General features: G+C 35.1%; 2 protein-coding genes across 2 annotated transcripts; one reads left to right on the top strand and one right to left on the bottom strand.

The window, feature by feature from the left end:
- Positions 1-4469: 4469 nt before the first annotated feature.
- Positions 4470-10182, bottom strand: rab18b (RAB18B, member RAS oncogene family). The gene is made up of 7 exons (XM_042717801.1): positions 10001-10182; positions 9177-9232; positions 8907-8968; positions 8617-8689; positions 8103-8209; positions 6607-6673; positions 4470-5914 (listed from the first exon to the last, which is right to left on the bottom strand). Exons 1-7 carry the CDS (start codon positions 10066-10068, stop codon positions 5742-5744), a joined length of 606 nt encoding a protein of 201 aa, XP_042573735.1. The 5' UTR covers positions 10069-10182; the 3' UTR covers positions 4470-5741.
- A 3872-nt stretch (positions 10183-14054) lies between these two features.
- On the top strand, positions 14055-20651 carry LOC109061733 (patched domain-containing protein 3). The gene is given in 5 exon segments (XM_042717800.1): positions 14055-14782; positions 15259-15380; positions 15470-15615; positions 19047-19268; positions 19271-20651. Coding segments are annotated over 5 exon segments (2487 nt in total). The 5' UTR covers positions 14055-14077; the 3' UTR covers positions 20563-20651.
- Positions 20652-22026: the final 1375 nt, after the last annotated feature.

The following is a 22026-nucleotide window of genomic DNA, read 5'->3' as shown; positions in this document are numbered from 1 at the left end:
CAGCAGAGGGACTGTGATCAGACTGGGAGAAAAGTAGGGGAGAACACTCTCTCTGGGGCGAGAGCGAGGCACTAGGCCGAAGTGAGCCCTCTGCTTCGCTGTTTTTTGCTCACAGGTCCCTAGGAAGAAGAAAACGTGAGGGCGCGAGGGGCGGAGCCGCTCTCTGAAAAGAAAGCAATCCATGAGCCGAGATAGGCAAGACTGAAGTTATTGCAATGAGAACAAATAGTTCCCTGGGGGCACTTTCCGCATGTGTTTTCCCCACGCAGGCAAACGACTCTGATGGCCATCATTGGCGTGCAAGTGAGACCCGCACAAACCGCAGTAACGGTGTGGCATTTGCCACAACACCAAGCTATTTTAGTAGCTCTTTTAGTATTGGTGGATGGCGGCAGGGAAAAAGGACCAGAACTGCTGTGTTACTGAAGCGGCAGAGAAGCAGGTCAGCCCCCCATTCTGGCGGGCTTCGTTGCCATAGGCCCATGCAGCTCCGCTGCCAAACCATTGGTTTGTTTTTTCATACATTGCACGAACTAATGGCCATGAAGCATCACTGCATCATTGAAAAAAGGCTTCAGTTCAGGAGAAAAAAGGCTTTTTCCCGTAGGGTCTTAAGCAAAACGCAGTAAGAGTGGAGTATCGAAAGGGAACAAATCCTACCCAATGTTTTCTCATTCGAGAAGCGGTTTCATTCGAACATATGTCACAATAGAGAATAACAATAACAAGAACAAATTCCATTTCATGCTGATTTAAAACATAACAGCACTATAAGACCTCACTGTTTTTATCACTGTGCTTGTCTGTGTTTATGGTGACTCTTTCTACAGTTTAAATGCAACCAAAAAATCCAAATGATCAGACTGATGGCTTAATGGGACTGAAAAGTCTTTGTGTATACACTTCAGTCAAGTCAAGTCACCTTCATTTATATAGCGCTTTATAGAAGAGGTTTTCAGTTTCAAAGCTGCAGTAATAAATATGAAAAAAACCAAATCAAAGATGCAAATTCGATCAAATATTAGACAAATTAATATTCTGTTGTAAGCTCTAACAAGACAATTCATAGTTTTCATGTTATTCCAGTTATTTTTACAATGATGCATACTTTGTACAGGCAAGCAGATGAACCCAGAATATAAACGCAATACACACATTTCACATTAAAAGTTTTCCTATAGAAAACCATTCTACAGAAAACACAACCATTTAGCGCATGTTCCGGGCTCTGCTTGTCTAAATATTGCGGCGGATGCTTTATATGGATAGCAATTGGCCAAAACTTGCATTTTGTTCAAATATCTGTTTTATTATTTTAAGAGGTGATCTAAATATTTGTGGATTGCAACCAGACAGGAAATTGACAGATTTTTGCTGCAGTTCTGTGGATGCTTTGTCCTCCAAGTCTTCATACCAGTCGCGGGACATAAAACTATGAATAGTGTCATTAAAAAGTATCTCTCAAGTCAGTTCAGTATTTGTTCAGCTCAACTCAATAACTCTGTGAAGTTCATTAATTATGAAATTAGCTCAATTTCACTATAAATAGCTTTACAGAAGACAGCAGTGTCATCATCCAGCTCTAGTCAGTTCAGGTTTTGTTCTCATCCAATAGTGTCGAGATTTTGGCTGAAATTATAAAGACCTAAATGAAATTTTGATTGTAACGTGTAGTGTAGATCATAAAAAAATCCAATTGGTAACAATTTATGGTGTCCTTGTTAAACGTTATAACCTACCTACTTACTATTATAATAACATTTACATGCAAATAACCCTAAACCAAACCCTGATGCTAACCCTAACCATAATGCAGTTAATTACTTAGTACTTGAATGTCTAATTACACTGTAACAAAGACTCTTAAATTAAAGTGTGACCATCAAATCAATAGGGGAAAAAAGCATGTAAACACTTAATTCAAAACTTCTTACAAAAATGAATATACTGTAGCCTATGTTTATTTATATTTGGCTAAAAAGCTCTGACAAAGTTCTGACATTTATTTTAGCTTAGTTACTCGCACTTTTTGTATCTAAAATTTGTCAACCTTATCTTCTTTATTGAACTGTTGCATAAAAGCAATATCACACACAATTGAGCAGCACAGCATGCTTTTGTGTTTAGGATATTTTTTTTATAACTGACAATCAGACATCTGTGTAATCAGAGCTAACCTTTCAATGAAATGAGAGATTGATGTCTTAGGCCTACAGTTTCATTAAATGACCTGAGGTGCCACTTCAGTTTGAAAACGCATGACATTACTTTGTTGTGATTAGCATGTTCGTTGTATATTCCAGAGTCTGTGTATGTAGTGCACAGTATAGAAATGCTTCACAGTATATGGCCTGTTCAAACAATATGGAACCAAATTCAAAAAATCCCTATCCCCATCTGAACTTCATAACAACAAAATACACACCAATAATTAATTTACCACAATTTACATACTAAAAATTAATCAGAGGTGGAAAGTAACGAATTACATTTACTCGCGTTACTGTAATTGAGTAGCTTTTCTGTGTACTTCTACTTTTAAAAGTAATTTTTAAAATCTGTAATTTTACTTTTACTTAACTATATTTTGTTTGAAGTATTGTACTTCGCTACATTTTAAAACACATTAATTACTGAGTAAAAAAAAAAAAAAAAAAAAAAAAAACGCTCCCTGGAAACTACGTCAGTAAATAATGGGCAGGAGGGCAAACTGGCGCTAAAATCACAAGAAAGATGCAGACGGACAAAACAGGCGTTAGTGGTGCAGACACCGCTGAAAACGAAACCCAGTCATATTCTGAAGTTGAACTCGAAGGAAATAAAGTGAACCCCTGGCCATATTTATGCTTTATTATGCAGTGTAAGCTGTGCTTGCCTAGGGAGACCAAACTAGCAGCTTATAGAAATCTCGACAAGACATCAACCCTTCGCAAGCATGTAGAGGTAAGCTAAATAACCTGCATCGTTGCAATGGTGGTTAAAATGAAGCTTTGACATTTTAGCAAGAGGTTTTGCACAAATTAGCCAAAAAGACTGGTGCGGAGTGTGTGATATATATCGTCTGCGATAATATCATAATTGTTGTTTTAATGATGTGCGCGCGCGCATTTATAGTGCGTTCTTTCACTGTGTGATTCAGTCTGCTAAAATGCATTTAGAATGATCACAAAATTGAAGATATAGGGGCAGAAAATTTACATATTTATATCATTTCATATATTAAATCAAAATCACACAAAGAATGCCGTCTTTTCCTCCAAAAAATTATCATGATTACATATATATATATTACAACAGGTCAGTAAACAAGTTAATTAAGAGACTTGCGTTTTAGACACCATATTGCCTGTTTTTGCTCTATTTCTACAACAAAAAAATAATTCCAAACAGCCACCAAAGCACAGTTTTGCGTCTCTGAGCAACATGACAGTTTTTCGTTCCTGAATGAATCAACCGTTTAAATGATTCGGTTCAATCTCAATGACTCACTTATTAACAGTGACTTGCTGACACATACTGGCCATTTTAATTTCACATTTAAAGTATCTTTTGATTTTTTTTTTTAATAATTAATTTCTTATAATTTCAAATGAGTATTCAACATTTTATGTCTTGTATATCAAAATTCATGCATGTGTAACTGCAGGTTAAATGCATTCTTGTCCTGCACTAAACAGTGTGTAAATACATCTAAATGCCACTTCCGATGAAGCTTCTGCATTTCATCTGCATTGAAAAGATGAGTCTGTTGATACTGATTTGCCTGGTAACAGCCCAAATGTCTTATTATTCTAAATAACTGATTCCTTTAATTAAAAACAACTAGTTTGAGATTAATAGGCCTATCCCAGGGCTGTCAGGGCCGTAGCCCTGCAGAGTTTAGTTCCAACCCTGCTCCAGCACACATATCATGTAGTTTTCAAATAAACCTAAATGATTATATTAGCTGGGTCAGGTGTGTTTAATTAAGGTTATATCTAAACTGTGCAGGACTGTGGCCCTCCAGGAACTGAGTTCGACACCCTTGGCGTGTCCCATTTTTGCTTCCCTCCCACTGTTAAAATGTAACTAAGTAATTTTTACTCTGAGTAAATTATAAATGAGCTACTTTTTACTTTTACTTGAGTAGATTTTTAGACTGGTACTTTTACTTGTACTTAAGTAAAATTTCATTAATGTAATGGTACTTTTACTTGAGTAGAATATTTTTGTACTCTTTCCACCTCTGTAATTAATATATCATTTTAAACACATTCACACAGACTTTAACAGAAGACACTATTCTGTGGCAGTTCAGGGTATGAACACTTTTGCAAGTTAGATATTTTAATGCAAAAAGAATGTAAGATATATCATTTCTCATAAATTCCCACTTCATAGTGGAAAATGGCATTGCTGTTGAAGGACAATAGCCAAAATGAAAGCAAGCATCTACAAAATTGAGAATAAAGAATTTATGGAAACAGAACTGCTGTATGTGAATTTAATAAGAAATCCTTATTAGGGTGGTGGTTAGTGTATGGTTTTGCGGCTACAGGAAGTCATAAGCCATTCTTCCAATGACTGAATAAATCTCTCAGCAGCAGAACAAGCACACAGGAATAGGTCAAACATATTATCACTCATACCTTATGACCAAGATATGTTTATAATTAAATGAAATTACCACTTTACCCATGTACCACTGGCCATTTTGACTGGCTACAATAACACACTCTCTCTACATTCACAGTGAAAGCCTGTAGTGCAGATCGTGTTACACATGCAGATCTAATAAGTATTAAGGCATGACCAAATCTTCCATTTCAAATCACTATATATGTGAAGAGAATCAATATCAAGTCAGAAGACGGCTTTGTGATGAATGAACTTGAATACAGAAGTTATTTTTGGTATCCATTCACATTTAACTAGAAAACAAAAATTAAGTCAAAGATTAAAACACAGTGGAGTAAAATGGATCATCTCGTGTGTTATTCAGACAAAAGTCATCATAGATTACATTATTTAAACATGCTTAATGTATCTCAACTCATGAGAGCTGGAGCTAAACACAATTTCATAGATTACTGTGTGAATTATGATTCAGAACAGCTACTGAAGACGTATTATTTACAAAATATTTTAAACTCTTCAAGAAGGTAGTATCATGCGAAGCAATATCTCTAAGGCCAAATATTATAAAAATAACATAAGAAAACTAAATTTAAATAAAAAGCTGGAGATTAAAATGAGAGCAGCAGAGAATATGTTAAGCAGATGAAATGTAATACGGGTACAAAGGACATTTGATAACATCAAGTTGAATGAGTTCTTTACACTGATCAGTTTCTAGGTCCCTCCCCTCCTAGAATCCTATTGGTCTACACACATCAGGTCAAAGGCAGCACTCCCATTCAGGGGGAAGCGTGTCAACTCTGCCACCCTGCTGTGGGTGGGGGAGAGCATTATATCTGGCATATTTCAACATGCTCAAGTTGTAATCTTCAAAAGGACTTATTTTTCATAAGAACTGTTTACACAGGAAATATAGCACTGAGAGACAATAATCGAGAGTAACATGGCAGAATACTGGGACAGAATAAAACAACATAGAGTGACAAAGAGTGTGCAAACAGCAAAGGTCCCTTTGACCAGCTCTAAGGGAACAGACCATTCCCCCTCAGAGGAAGCTCTCATTCAGAAGAAAGAAAACGGTGCTTTCCATCTCAGTTTGTGGTTCTTGGTTCGAGGTGAGGATGTTAAACCAGAGAGCAGTAACCCCCACAGGCACCCTGATGCTGCTGTTTATGATCAGACAGCTGGACACCGTGGTTTTGGATGCTGCTCTCCCAGAGCCCCGGCGTCTGCAGGATCTTTTCAACCAGTTCTTCAAAGGCACACTGAACTCCGTCCCGCGTCTTTGCGCTAGCCTCTGATAATGGAACCACATGGGTTAAGGAAGGACAACAGAGGGAAAAACACAGTAAGGAGACTTGTAAAGTAAAAAAAAGAAGAAAAAATGTGTGATGCAGTCAAAGTTTAAGAGTACAAACATTAACTGACAACCTTAAAGATAACCAATTGTTGAAAAAAAAAAAAAGACACAACAACCAAAATCAGCGGTGCCCAAACCAGTTCCTTCCTTGCAAACTGCAAGTTTTTGTAAAGAATGTGCAATCTTTTGACACTTGAGATCAAACAGGTGTTGGGTGGGGGGGTAACTACATAAGTATAAAAAAATATGAATTATATCAGAAATAAGCGATCACAGAGTAGTGCTATGGCAGAAAAAGACTTATTGTTCTGGTGTTCCATGATCTCTTCAGGAACAAAAGCACATTGCTTTTATAAAAGCATATGTTTAATACAAATTCACTTTTTTATAACTGAAAACCATTCTGACATTTGTAACTTTATTTCAAAGAGCCTGGAAAATATAAAGAAAATCCTGGCAAGACAAGATTGTCTGGACAAAGGCAGACCATCATGCTCATTCACATCCTCTGATGGCTAACAGGAGACTTTACTGCCAAAAAACCGAATTAGCTTAAGATCCAGGTAGGACTATCCAAAACATCCAATCTAACTGAAAACAAAATGAATGATGATAAAGAGGAAACATACCAATAAAAAGCATAGAGTGTTTTCGTGCAAACTTCAAGCCTTCGTTCCGGTCTACTTCACGGTTGTCCTGAAACAGATAGGTCTTTCGAATTATAATGCTGAGTCACCCCCAGACAAAGCAACTAAAAAAGTTAGTTCTAGGAAACTCCCAATGTCAGCATAAATAACTTCAACACTTGTCTTTAAGGTCACATCCCATTACTTTTTTGGCAACTTTCCTTACCAAAAATACAGGAGCTCATGTTTCTATTTAAATCATTTGTAAACAACGGTTTCTAACTTGTTTCAATAAACCAGAGAGAACAGTTTAAAATCTGCGCTTTTATTTTCTTGAGGAAAGTATACATTTTAATTTACTTTTTTTTTGTCCTTATTCTGAATGATTGTTTGAGTTAAAAAAAAAAAAAAAAAAAAAAAACAGCAAAGAAAGAAAGAAACTCATGAAGTGCCAAATAGACCCTGGCACACAGTATTTCGTATTTTTGTATGTCTGGAATGACTGAAAAAATCAGCATCCAGAGCTGGAAGTGTCCGTAAAATAATTATCTATAATCTGTTAGTAAGATTTAAAGACTTCAAAGCCAAACTGAACATTTAACTGAAGCCAAGGACATAGTTTTGCTTTTGACATTGGTAGGGACATGACGGGATATAACAGCACAGGTGACTACCTTTAAGTTCCACCCATGTATTAAATGTGCGTCCTTGAAAGCGCACAGTTTTGTAACATATTTAGGATACTTCACCTTCTTATGTAATATCAGTGATATAACATAGCCTACTTCAGATGTCTCCCAAATGACAAAAACATACATAATTAATCATTTGATCAAAATTATTGCTAGGTACAATTTGGTAGTCACTGGATATTGGTAGGGACATGTCTCTATCTAATTATACGCTCCTGACTGAACCCCTTTCATCATTACTTAAAGATTTGAGTTTTCTAAAATTGAGGCTAGACTTGAAATTCTAGACCGAACATTAGTCCTTTATGGAAAAATATTCAATACAATTTTCAAAAGGAACTGGAAATTGTATTTTCAATTGCGTTTGCCATATGTGGACATATGGACAATCCAAACACATTTGCAAATCATGCATGACTCTTTGCGTTTTCACCCACACACAGTGACTGCCAAATTTCTTAAAATTGCCCTGAATAGTCCTCTATAGTCCTTATTTGCCTAGAATTCAACAGCAACAAAAATCCACCATCTTTTATTTCTAATTTAATAGCACCTTATCTTCCGTAATTTGCATTAACCAAAGTGACATCACAGCTAATGTTTAAATTTCAGATATACAGAGTAAATACCCTTTCTGTGGTCTACAAAAGAAAGCCATTAATAAGGGTGAGTATGATAATTTTGGGAGTGAATTTTTGGGTGAACCATCCCTTCAAGACTCTGTTAATCTAAAACAACCTTCACAGCTATACACTAAAACATTGTATCAAGCAGCTTTACATTCAAAATAACATTAAACAAACAAACCTTGTCAATTTTGTTCCCAACTAGCATTTTTACCAGGTCATTGCGTGTACAGTACGTCTCCAGCTCATTAAGCCAGTTCTCAAGCTTTGTGAACGGAAGAGAAAATACTACAAGAAACACAAAAAAAAAAAAAAAAAAAAAAAAAAAAAAAAAAAAAGAGAGAGAAAACGATAACCATTTCAATTTTACATTCAACAACTAGTATAAGAATTTGATTGAATTTGAAAATTAATATAAAGTCTTGTCTTGTGACAACATTTGGCCAACTGTAAATTATTCTACATATTATGTCTAATCACTAAATTAATAAAGACATTAAATAAATAGATACACCTCAGAATGATCTGAGACGCACGAAACTCGCACAGCCATGTAGCTGTGTCTGAGACAATCATAAAATTATTGGACATTATAAAAAATATCTGTTTGCAGAACTCCTGACTGACCAATCAGAATCAAATATTCCAAAGAACTGTGTAATAAATAATGAAATCAAGTATTCAAAAACACTTACCCAGAATGACACCCTGGGCTCCTCTGTAGTAGCTTGGCGTTAGAGTTCTGAACCTCTCCTGACCAGCCGTGTCCTAAAACAGAAGTTCATGAGGATTTCAGCGGCTTTCTAACCAGAACTACATCACTTAATTCTGCAAAGCGCAATAGTGACATCTAGTGGAACACGACAGTTGTAAGCGTAGTGGACATGATCATAATCCAAAATAATACACACATATCAAACACTACACTCTTGACATCAATATTGTTGAGCATGTATAAAAGACTTGACTGCCCTACAGCACTTACCCATATGGCCAGCTTTGCTCTGTTGCCATCTATTGCAATAGTTTTCACTTTAAAATCCACGCCTAAATAAATAACCAATGAAAAACAGAAATGGAGCATACTTTAAAATACACAAGCATTAAAAGTATATTTAAGGAGGTAAAACTAAATATTTTAACAACAAGACTTCATTGCTCAGTAAGTTTCTCATTGGTTTTGAGCATTAACTGATTACAGGCCTGTTAATAATGTCTGGTTACTACCCGTAATATTCACAAATACATGACTCACCAATGGTCGCAGCTAATTCTGGGTCGAATGTGTCATCTGTGAAGCGTAGGAGCAAACTGGGGACATAATGGATAAATATAAGAAAATCAGTATTAATAATTGTTATAATTAAATCATATTTCCTCACATTGTTTTCTTATAAAATTACACTTTCGTTTCTGTAAACATGACAACATATTCAGTTATGAAGAACTCTTTCACTTGCCCGAGTGGATGAGGAAGGTCTTTGAAAAATTACTTTAACACTAATTTAGCTAAATCCCTTTGTCATCATAAGTAGACGTGTGTAAAGCACGTTTAAGTCTGTTTATGTTAAGTATTTGACCCCTCTATAAACTCTAAGGCCTGTACATTTAAAACAACTAAAAAAACGCAACAACATATACAATATATAGCATGACTGCTACACGAACAGCTGCCAGCTAACACTGTTGTCTGCTCTTATTAAATATTTAAATAGATGCGACAACCATAACAGTATACAAAGTATTCATTACCAGAATATGAATTAACGTTACCAGAACTAAATGTCCATGGATTTATAATTATTAAGCTAACAATCGACGGTGCTTTGAAGACAAACACATCTGAAGGCCTAAAAATACCACGAGGGGCACAATATAGCGCATTTCATTTCGTTCTTGAGGCCAAAACAACATTTAAAAGTTAAGTTTAATGTCTGAATAAAACTGGCAAAATCTGGCCACAGGCGACAGTTAACATTAGTTTAGCGGAGCTTGTTGCTCGTTCAGACGAGGCTAACGCAACTCATCCTACTGTACGGGAAAGACTAACGACACAAAAACAGCAGATTCAGCCCTTACCTTGATTTACCTACACCACTCTCACCGATAATTAAAATCTTTAAAGTCGTTAACACGTCGTCGTCCATGGTTTGGCTGTTTACCCTAAAGCTGGTTGAACTCGGTGTTCACTGCTGCTGCGCTGGAACTTCCGACTGGAGCGTGACGTCACGAGTATCATGTTAGATGTTGCGTAAATCCAAGCCATACTGTTGAAAGAAATTTTGACTGAGGACACTGGGGCTACTTATAAAGATTTCATAAATGGTTCATAAGAAGATAAGAAGTGGAATAACTACTCACGATGAGGAATTGACTAACAAAATAAAGCCCAAAACTCCCATATCTCAACATATTTTGTCAGTAAACATTTGATCACAAAGAAACGTGAGATAAATGTCCATTAAAATAGCTTGTTGTGTGCCCTGTTAGAACGTTTGGTTGCACTTTATTTCCATAGCCCACTTTTGACATTCTATTAACAGCATTTTACTTTACTGTTGTTTAACAGCATACAGCTGACGAAACGTCTTTCCAAAAAACACTCAGTAGACAAAAAACGCCATAAAACATTTTTGAAAGCTGTGATTTGCTGAAAATTTCATGATCTAGGGCTTTACTGTACAGTGCGTGCTATTGCAAAGATTGTAAGTCTATCTTTCACAGCATTGTTTTCAGGCCTCTCCCACTCTTTGACATCATCACAAGTGCACACTGTGCATCCACCACAGCCTGACCTCAGTGGTGACACTGCCACTATTAAAACATCTCAGTACAGCCTGCCTAACTTAACCCTCCATTAAGCCTAACAAGAAACAAGCTAGTCTGGCATTGGTGTAACTTAAGCATCATGCAAGATCAGAAATTACATCAAAATCTTCAAATCTGAAATTCAAGATATGAACTATAGTGAATTTGCTATGGACTTTTCATTTTTGTGTTTATAACAGAATAGTTAAACAATATCACATGGGCTTTTTTCCCCAATATCAGCATGATTGCTAGTGTGATATTCATTTTAAACAACAGTTTAATAAACAATATGTAAATTAACGGATCGGGAAAAGAGATCAGGAAATGTCCACAAGCCAGGACTTGGGGCGCCCATAGTGCAATGTATCATAAATAACAGCACTTCTGTTAAAACTTGCTTTTTACTTGGGTTAAGTTTACTATGGCAACAAAGTTGTAACACTGGATATAAAAAATGTACACAGAAAATGCCATTTTGTCACACTAAAATCATGTTAAAAGCAAGCATAGTGTTAATGCCTCGTGGCAAAACTTGCTTATTTTTAAGTTAACTACTGCTCTTTACATGATGTTTATTATAGTGTTCAGACACACAAATTTCAACTTCTACACTTACTTGTTAAAATTTCAGGAGCTCACCATTTCTCCAGTGTAACAGTTCCACGCTGAGTCCAGAACACAACTATACAGCACAAATGATTTTCTAACAGATCCTGCTGTATCATCAATGGTAACTATGTCAAGGTGATGTCACCCTGTACAGTTCTAGGATAGTAAAAATCATGCAGTTAATTAATGACGTATTCAAACAGAAATGGTGAACATGATTAACAGCAGTGATTATTTATTGAGATCAAAAATAATGTAGTAATGTAAGGAAAGTTTGGTAGTTTTGTATGTTGGTTCAGGGTTGGCCTCATCTGATGTTCTCTGAGGGGTTGGCATCATCTCAAATCTTCAAAAGAGGCTGGATCCAGTTTGTGTAATCTCTAGTTACCTTGGGATGCCCATCCTGTGGCAGAAACAAAAAAGCAAGAGAGAGAATAATTAGTGTAGCTGCTGTTCATAACTTTTCAAGCAAAGGAATGATAATGTTCCTCTGATCAGATATAACTGGATCCAGATTTAGACAGAGAGTGTGTCTGAGCCCCGAACAATATCAGGAAGGCAATTTTCAGAAATATGTTTTTGCAAAATGAAAATCAACATAAGATAAGGATTACTTTATGTAATTCTGTAGAGATTTATGTTCAAGGGAAGAGAAATACTGCACTTTGTACGTCCTAGTCGCACACTAACAAAAGATTAGAGCAACACTACTGTTTTATATGACGTTATAATAGTAGAATGTTCAAATACAGATCAATTAACATACCAGCAGTGTGTCTGTGATAGCGCCATTTTAAAGCTATATTTAAAATGAATTAAAACAACAACAATAATAATAAAGTAAATTCAAAATTTTTCCAGCATGTTAACTTTATCGCCATTGTCAGTGTTTTGATTATAAACACTTTAACACTAGTTAAATACTGTTAATAACAGTTCCAGTTTAACAACAATGACACATAAATATATAAATAAATAAACGTATATACAGGCACTAATATAGATGTGATACAGTTTTTATTACTGATTGCAGAAATGAAGAAATTGCAAAGTATGTGATTTTGAGTGTGCTAAATTGCAACTTCTTTACAAATGTGTATTTACAAATATTTTAAAATAGATGACATACAAGTTTCCACAGGAATGCCTTTAATTTTTTAGTTAAATTTAAAACCATAAATGCTTATCTGTACATTCAACACTATACTTTAACCATTTTCCAAAGACAAGAAATATAATACATTTTAATTTAATTCCAAATAGCATGCAATTATCCCAAATTATCACATTCAATTTGCACTAAAGTATATTCTTTTAAAGTATATGTTTTCCTTACTTTTTTATTTGTATGCCAAAGTCTGCTTCTTTTTCACAAGGGTATATAGTTGCTATTCACTGCAGAGCTCAGGTCATGGTGACCAGACTCCATTTTTCTTTCTCTCTAATTATTGACATTTGACCCCTGGGCCTTTAACCTGAACACAATACAGTATGGATCTTTATGTGTCTAGCAATGTTGAGGTACAGGAGTGAGTATGCATGTGACACTCTTGGGTTACCAGTTCCAGTTTTTGTGATGCTCGGACTTATTCCACTGTCATATCAGCAAGGAGGAAAAATGCTGCTGCTTCTTCTTCACCAGAGAGATCTTTTATTTTTAATCCATCTATAAACTTTTTCCTGATATACAAAGACAAAAATAACCGAATCTGTAAATGTATTAATTTGTATGTATACATTGCATGCCCAAACTATTATTTAAACACCCAGTTAAAATGATCTTATATTTGGCCATATTTTTCGTTAAAAACACGCTTTATTAGGTCCTAAAAGATGTCCATTTATGGTGAGGTTTGTAATTTCTTAAGATCCCTCTCCAATTTCTGTCTAAAGATCTCAGAATCTTTGCCAATTTTCTAAAGAATTTTCCCATTGTCTGTGACTTCAGAGGTCCATTGTTTCGCTGGGAGCTAATTGCTCCACACCTACAGGAGTCACCTGGATCACTGCTTCAGAAAATAGTTTCCTCTCAGAAGAAGTTTAACCTTTTGATTATAGGTTTGATAGGCAATCCTAATGGGAATAGTTACCAAGATAACAAAAGACAAAGTCTAAAGAGATCCATTGTGCCAGCACACTCTGGAGAGATGAGATATGACCTGCTTTTTATATTCTTTTTGTCTTTTTGACATCACTTGCAAATTTCCATAAATGAGCATTTTACCACCGATGTAAGTCATTCCCCACAAGTACCATGTCCATCATTACATTAAATATGGGTTTGTATTCAAGTTCAAATATTTCCCACCAATGGTTCATTATCCAGTAACAATTTCTCATAATTTTAAGACGATATTAGAATTATTTGAGTAGCCTATATAAAATACATGAAAAATATTCCAGGTGTTTGAAACTTTTGCCTCTTCATGTAATCCCAGATGTGAATTTATGCTGTCATGGTCATACAAATTACGTACAAAAATCCCACTGAATTAGTACTGCAATTAAAGCTGAATGGACTATATGGAAAACAACATATATAACATCATAAAGTATTTATTTACATTTTGGGGGAAATATCTAACATTCAAGCACAATTATGCATGCTCCACCCCAAAAGGAGAGGGCATGCAAATACACTTACAATCGGCTACATACAGTAACAAAATATGGTGTTACATATTCAAATGAGGCATATATAATCCGCACAGATCAGTGCACATCTCTGCAGTAGTCATGGTGTCCTGCATCACAGACTGCATTGAAAAGCCCATCCGGGTTTGTTTTGAAAGTGTCGGTAAGTTCGTAGGGCTTCACCCGTGGTGGTTTGTCACTTTACCGCTGGCGGTGTCCGCAGGTCTCGGAGGAGGATTTTACTTTTTGAATGACCTGAAATCCAACGACATAGTGGAGCAGTTTACACCGAAAAACGGCCGCGCTAAAGTGGAGAGGCGATTCTTTCAAGAAACCTTTCCACAAATTGACTCCCAATTCTCCATTATACGATTGAACAGTGACGGGGTTTTTGCATCTTTGATATTCTCCTGTCAAACAAACATACTCAGTGCTGCCGCACTAGAGGAGATCATCCGCATAGATGGAGAAGTTAGAAGAATCACATCAGCTCGTGACGCACAGCAGTTTGTGTTTTCGGATATTTGCGCAACTGTGAACGGAACGTGCAACTCTAACGTAATGCTTGATGTTCTAGATTACAATGCCAGCAACATAACGTATCCTGTGTACTGTCATTCCGAATTCAACTGTATCCACATGGGAAATATCATTGGTAAGGTGGAGGTGGATCACAATGGAGTTGTTCGAAGTGCAAAAGCAATGAGACTTTTCTATTATCTGCAAGATAGCAATAATACACTGGAAGATGCCTGGCTTCAGGATTTTATAGACTTGCTCTCTAATGTAACGACCTCTAAAACTGAAGTAAGTATCTTTGTAGTCACTACTGAATCTGTGTATGACCATTGTTTCCCAGTTTTGAATCTTCTAATAAATTCCATATAAATTCAAGAACTACTAAGAATGCTACATGAAAGATTAATTTGGTGAACTCTAAAATGGCATGAGCTCAATCACAATTACATTTTAACTCTGCCAGTTTTCTAAATTATGGAACACATTAATGTTGCATAATATTTTTGCACTTCATATAAGAGTGCTTAACCATTTGCATATTCAGTGGCTTCAAGATGTAGACACTTCAGCCACAGTTAAGACATAACATGCCATTTGCAAGCATTTCATGAAATGTTTTGTGGTGAGCTATCTTTATAATAAATTCCAAATGGTTTGAGCATTCATGCATTATATTTAGGGGGGTTTCTGTAGCCTACCTCATACTGTGATTCTTAGTCTTATCAGACTTATGTATGTGACTAAACAATAATTCTTTTTCTCAGGTGTCTTATTTCACATCCATGTCAAGACAACAGGAGTTTGAGAAGAGTACCCAATCTGTCACTGAACTTTTTGCTATTACTTATTTTCTTGCCATCTCATTTTCAATAATATCTTGCCTAAGGTTTGTGTAATACAGATCATGAACTAAAAACATTTAGATTACAAATCTGATATAAATTGTAAATAGTTATATATTATTTAATTTTGCAGGTTTGATAACGTGAGGAATAAAGCATGGGTGGCTTCTCTTGGAGTTTTCTCCACTGCACAAGCAGTGCTGTCCAGCTTTGGGTTGTTGTTACTCATAAAGGTGCCATTTGTTATTACTGTGGCATCTTCTCCGTTCCTTATTCTTGGTAAGATACTGTATCTTAGATAATGTTTATTTACTGTTTTGAACTTATTCAGCCCTACAATTGGTACAGGATCTGCAAATCTGATTCACAGGTTATGGGTTTTCTAATAAAAAATAAAATAACTGGGGATAGTGATGTAAGCTCCACTGCATAGAACAGAAATAAATTGGTCCCTAAACTGAAATGTTACCTAAATAACTATTAAGTAATATACAATCCCATTCTAAAGTTTTGCTGCTCTATATTTTATATAACAGACCCAAAAATAGCAAAACTCACAATATAAAAATTCACTGAAAAAGAAAAAACATAATTTAACAAATCACACAGTTTTATGAACCACTGGCCCAGCATCTGATACACCCCTTAACTGTCAACCCCCATTTTTTAAAATAGGCATTAAAGTGCACTATCCAAATTTAAATTGTTATAATTCAATTGGTTGGTCTCCTTTTAAAGAAGTCAGCAGAAGTGGAAAAAATTAAAATATCAAAAAGATATAGTAGTTTAAAGTTACTGTAAAGAAAATGCACTGTACAATTTTTATTATATTTTATTATAATAATATTTTATTTTATTATTTTATTATGCCTAAATAAGTTATGTTCCAAATTTGAAGTTGATATGAAAAAAAAACAAAAAAAAAGTGGTTTCTGTGAGATTTTATTTAGGGAGTTATACCACAAACAGCCACTGGGTGCCATCCAAACTCCATTTAATTTTTTTATGCATTTTTCTGTCACAAATGTACGGAAGAGGATTGGGGCCAAGCAATAATAAAAAAATAAAACCATCTCGAGATTAAAGTCATTATATTGCGAGATTAAACTTGTTAGATTTCGAGAAAAAAAGTCGAAATACAATCTTGAGAATAAACTCATGAAATATCGAGAATAAAGTCGTTGTGTTTCGAGATTAAACTCGTTAAATTTCGAGAAAAAAAGTAAAAATACAATCTTGAGAATAAACTCATTAAATTTCGAGAATAAAGTCGTTGTGTTTCGAGAAAAAAACTCGTTAAATTTCGAGAAAAATAGTCGAAATAATCTTGAGAATAAACTCATTTAATTTCAAGAATAAAGTCGTGTTTCGAGAAAAAAAGTCGAAATGAAATGTAGAGAATAACGCATTCGATCAGTGTTCATTGCATAGCCTATAGAGGACATGGCAGATTTGGATCACTTAGTCAAGCTATATTTTAGACTTTCTTTCAGTAACAAAGAAATACTATCAACTTTAGCTAATTATGACACATAATTAGCATACGAACTTTAAAGAGAATTTGCAAGCGGCTAGGTCTTTTTAGAAAAAAAAATCAGTCCAATTTGCGCGATGTAGGCTACTCGCTTTTGTCCAACATGCAAGGTTATGGCTGGCTTCACCACCCAAATTCACTCTGGCACTTGGACAGCTATGATAAATTAAAACCGTACGGCATTGCCATTAATTACGGAAGAGGATTAGGGCCAAGCAATAATAAAAAAAATAAAACCATCTCGAGATTAAAGTCATTATATTGCGAGATTAAACTCGTTAAATTTCGAGAAAAAAAAAGTCGTAATACAATCTTGAGAATAAACTCATGAAATATCGAGAATAAAGTCGTTGTGTTTCGAGATTAAACTCGTTAAATTTCGAGAAAAAAAGTCGAAATACAATCTTGAGAATAAACTCATTAAATATCGAGAATAAAGTCGTTGTTTCGAGAAAAAAACTCATTAAATTTCGAGAAAAAAAGTCGAAATACAAACTTGAGAATAAACGCATTACATTACACGCCATTAATGGCAATGTACGGTTTTAATTTATCATAGCTGTCCAAGTGCCAGAGTGCATTTGGGTGAAGCCAGCGATAACCTTGCATTTGTCCTCTGGTTGTCATTTCATGTTGGACAAAAGCGAGTAGCCTACATTGCGCAAATTGGACTGTTTTTTTTCTTCTAAAAAGACCTAGCCACTTGCAAATTCTCTTTAAAGTTCGTGTGCTAATTATTATTGTGTCATAATTAGCTAAAGTTGATAGTATTTCTTTGTTAGCTACTGAAAGATATAGGCTATGCAATGAACACTGATCGAATGCGTTATTCTCTACATTTCATTTCGACTTTTTTTCTTGAAACACAATGACTTTATTCTCGAAATTAAATGAGTTTATTCTCACGATTATTTCGACTTTTTTTCTCGAAATTTAACGAGTTTTTTCTCGAAACACAACGACTTTATTCTCGAAATTTAATGAGTTTATTCTCAAGATTGTATTTCGACTTTTTTTTCTCAAAATTTAACGAGTTTAATCTCGCAATATAATGACTTTAATCTCGAGATGGTTTTATTTTTTTATTATTGCTTAGCCCTAATCCTCTTCCGTAATTAACGGCGTGTAATGTAATGAGTTTATTCTCAAAATTGTATTTCGACTTTTTTTCTCGAAATTTAACGAGTTTTTTTCTCAAAACACAACGACTTTATACTCGATACTTAATGAGTTTATTCTCAAGATTGTATTTCGACTTTTTTTCTCTCGAAATTTAACGAGTTTAATCTCGAAACACAACGACTTTATTCTCGATATTTAATGAGTTTATTCTCAAGATTGTATTTCAACTTTTTTTTCTCAAAATTTAATGAGTTTAATCTCGCAATATAATGATTTTAATCTCGAGAATAAAAAATTAAAAAACAAAAAACAAAACCAAATACTCTCAAATACAAATGTCTAGATTTTTCTGCCAATATTATTTCTATCATAAAATACCACCAAAACCATCAAATATGGAATCCTGCGACTCAGACCTTTCCAATGACATGTTTTATTTCAAGATTATAAAAAGTTTTGATTGTAAAAGACCAATATGCATTTTGTAATAAGACACTTGACACCGCCCGCTAAGGGGGAGGAGTATGCCAAAAGATTTTAAAATACCATTTCCATGATAATGCAATGTCCAGTTTTAAAATGGTTTTGGGCTTCTAATCTTTCAAACGATATATAATTTATGATAATTACTAAAATATTTGATAGAGAAAAAGGACAACAAAATAAAAGAGCACCAAGCGTCCCACAGGTAGGATGGTGACAATTATTAAGGGGTTAACTCTTTCTACCATTTTGGACAGAAAAAAATGTAAATGTAACAATTAACATGATTTTATACATGTATAACTGACCAATATGCATATATATTTTGAGACATGGACAGATTTTCAATGCCATATAGAATATATATATGATGGGTTGTTTTCTAAAAATGGCCATGTGATTAAAAAAAAAAGGTGCTGGATTAAGGAGGTGACACATCTTACCCCACACACTGTAGGTAGCATTGGATAAATGGTTTAAAATGCATAAATCCAAATGCACAAAGAGCACTACATTTCATATTCTCCACAACTGACAGATTTTCATTTCAAGATGTGAAACTGTTTTTTAGGAATCGGTATTGATGACATGTTTATCATGATCTCCAGCTGGCAACCAACAAACATCCAAGACACAGTGCCTAAACGCATGGCTGATACCTACAGGGAGGCAGCTGTTTCCATTACTATCACCACCCTGACTGACGTGCTAGCCTTCTACCTCAGCTACGGTAACCCTTTTGGCTCTGTTCAGTCATTCTGTCTGTATGCAGGCACGGCTGTCTTGTTCTGCTATACTTCTTTGGAGCTTGTCTGGCTCTGAATGGCAGAAGGGAGGGGGTGAACAGACACTGGTTAACTTGCATGAAGGTCCCAGAAGAGGTCCCACCAGGACGGTCTAAAGTCTATACTCTATGCTGTGTTGGAGGATATTACGACCATAACACAGGAACTGAGGAAGAGCACCCAATGACACTGTTCTTCAGGAAGTATTATGGACCATTTTTGACATCAGTTTGGAGTAAAGCATTAGTCATTTTTATTTACTTAACATACATTGCTGTTAGTGTTTATGGTTGCCTGCAACTTAAAGAAGGCATCGATCTCAGGAACCTAGCACTTGATAAATCATACATCATCCAGTACTATGAAGCTGAAAAGACATACTTTGATTATTATGGTCCAAATGTAATGTTAGCTATCAACGGCACATTTCCATATTGGGAGGAGAACAAACGCCATCAACTGGAGTCATGTTTTGTACAGTTTCAGGAATTGGATTTTGTCAAGAACTTGTCGACATCTTGGCTTCATTCCTTTGAAAAGTATGCAGAGGAACACAGTCATAACATCAGCTCAGAAGGGCAATTTAAAAGACATCTTTATGAGTTCCTGGACCACCAACCAATGCTCAAACAGGATGTCAACATAACCAATAACAACATAGCTGCTTCACGTCTGTTTCTTCAGACAATTGTTCAGAATTCAAATGAGAGGAGCATATTGAACTCACTACGGAAGACAGCAGAGAGCTGCCCATGTCCACTGTTGGTCTACCATCCAGCGTTTATATACCATGATCAATATACAGTAATAGGGCATATCACTCTTCAGACCGTCACTGTGGCAACCCTAGTAATGCTGCTCATCTCCCTTGTGCTGATTCCAAATCCTCTTTGTGCCTTGTGGGTTGCTTTTGCCATCGCTTCAGTCATTTTGGGAGTCACCGGTTTTATGGCACTGCTAAACGTAAGTCTTGATTCAATCTCCATGATAAACCTGGTCATTAGCATTGGCTTTTCTGTGGACTTCTCTGCTCATATCTCCTACACGTTTGTGTCCAGTACTAAGCCCGATGTGAATGAAAGAGTTGTGGAGGCAATGACACACCTGGGCTACCCCATACTTCAGGGGGCTCTGTCCACAATTGTGGGTGTGGTTGTGCTTTCAGCTTCCAGCAGCTACATATTCAGAACCTTCTTCACCATTGTGTTCCTAGTCATTACTTTTGGGCTGCTTCATGGCATTGCTTTTATTCCAGTATTTCTAACTTTCTTTGGATTTTGCCACAAATTATGGCAGCACTGAATTCGAAAATCAAACTTCTGATTTTTCTTCATTATGTCCCATCTCTTTTTTAATATACTTGTAAAATTAACATTTTATTAAATAAAAAGTAAGACAAAAAAGACAATTTCTTGTAGTTACTTTTAAAGCACTTAGAAGCATGTTCAAAGTATAGTGAAGGCAGATTTTCAAATGTTTTCAACATATATCATTCCAGAAATGTGCAAAATGTAATGTAGTTGAAATTCATAGTGAGTAACTGTAATATGATTGCAGTAACATGTAGACTGTCATTTTGATACGTCAACATTTTTATTAAATCCGAGTGATTGCTGTTCCTCCACTGAAAGTCTGTTTACCATATTTGATGTGATTATGTATGTACTTTTATTAGCGTTAATATGTGAATAAAGCTTATGTTAATTAAACTGCTCAATTAAAGTGGATTTCTTTTACAATCTATTTATGAACCTTTTGAACTGTCAAAATGTTGTGTGAATGGACTTTAAAATGGAGGGACAGGATTCTGGGATTTCATTAAAAATATCTTCATTTGTGTTTCAAAGATGAACGAAAGTCTTGAAACATCAGAAGTGTGAGCATTTTATGTGTAGCTCCATCCAAAATGAAAATGGTGTCATTTTAACTGTGTGGCTTCTAGAGGAAAGCTAATTACTTTTCAAAGCAAAGAGACGTAACTGGGTGAAAATCCTCAGACTTATAATTTGGGCCAGTCAGCAACCATCTAGATCTCACCAACTTGGCACCAGCTTTTGTACTACTTGAATTTTCTTCATAAAATGAAGCATTTAAGTTTAGACTTGTTTACTTGTATAATGGTAATGTTCTTGCAATGCAGAAGTTATCACAGTACATGAAAATAACAATTATGCAGAATTATGTTTCTTTTATTCTGTTCAGCTCCCATTCATTATTTAATGTGCAACAGCTTCAAAAGAAAAATAATTTTGAATTACAAACCAGGCATAACTCAGACTAAAATCAATCTAATACACTTATATACAATGATACAATGTCCTTGTTTTTAATTTTATTAATTATAAATATATACTGTATATATACACACAACTAAATGGAGGCAAGGTAAACTCATAGATGCAGAGCTACTGTACATGAATAAATAAGATGTAGAATAAAGCTGAATAAACCGAGTGTAATAACCACTGGAACCCAAGAAATGCAGATATAATATCAAATTTAAATGAATATCACATTTTGTTTTATGATTGCCATGTATGATCAAACTGATGCAAGAGAGTAAGTATTTAAACCTATAACATGGAACGTGATATCCCAGATGGTATAATGGTATAAAAATAGTCTTGTGAAATAGAGCTCAAACTACATAAGCTTATTGATTACTGGGCCACTTGGATTTTCTTAGCATACTGGGGTTATGATGTATTAACTTACTGTGACTATTAAGGTATTTTGAAGCAGCATTTTCACAAGCAGACAATATGA

The sequence above is a fragment of the Cyprinus carpio genome, chromosome B2 (genome assembly GCF_018340385.1).
Source record: "Cyprinus carpio isolate SPL01 chromosome B2, ASM1834038v1, whole genome shotgun sequence".
NCBI classification, from domain to species: Eukaryota; Metazoa; Chordata; class Actinopteri; order Cypriniformes; family Cyprinidae; genus Cyprinus; species Cyprinus carpio.
The sequence above is the reverse complement of the archived record's forward strand: the minus strand, read 5'-3'. Positions and strand labels throughout refer to the sequence as shown.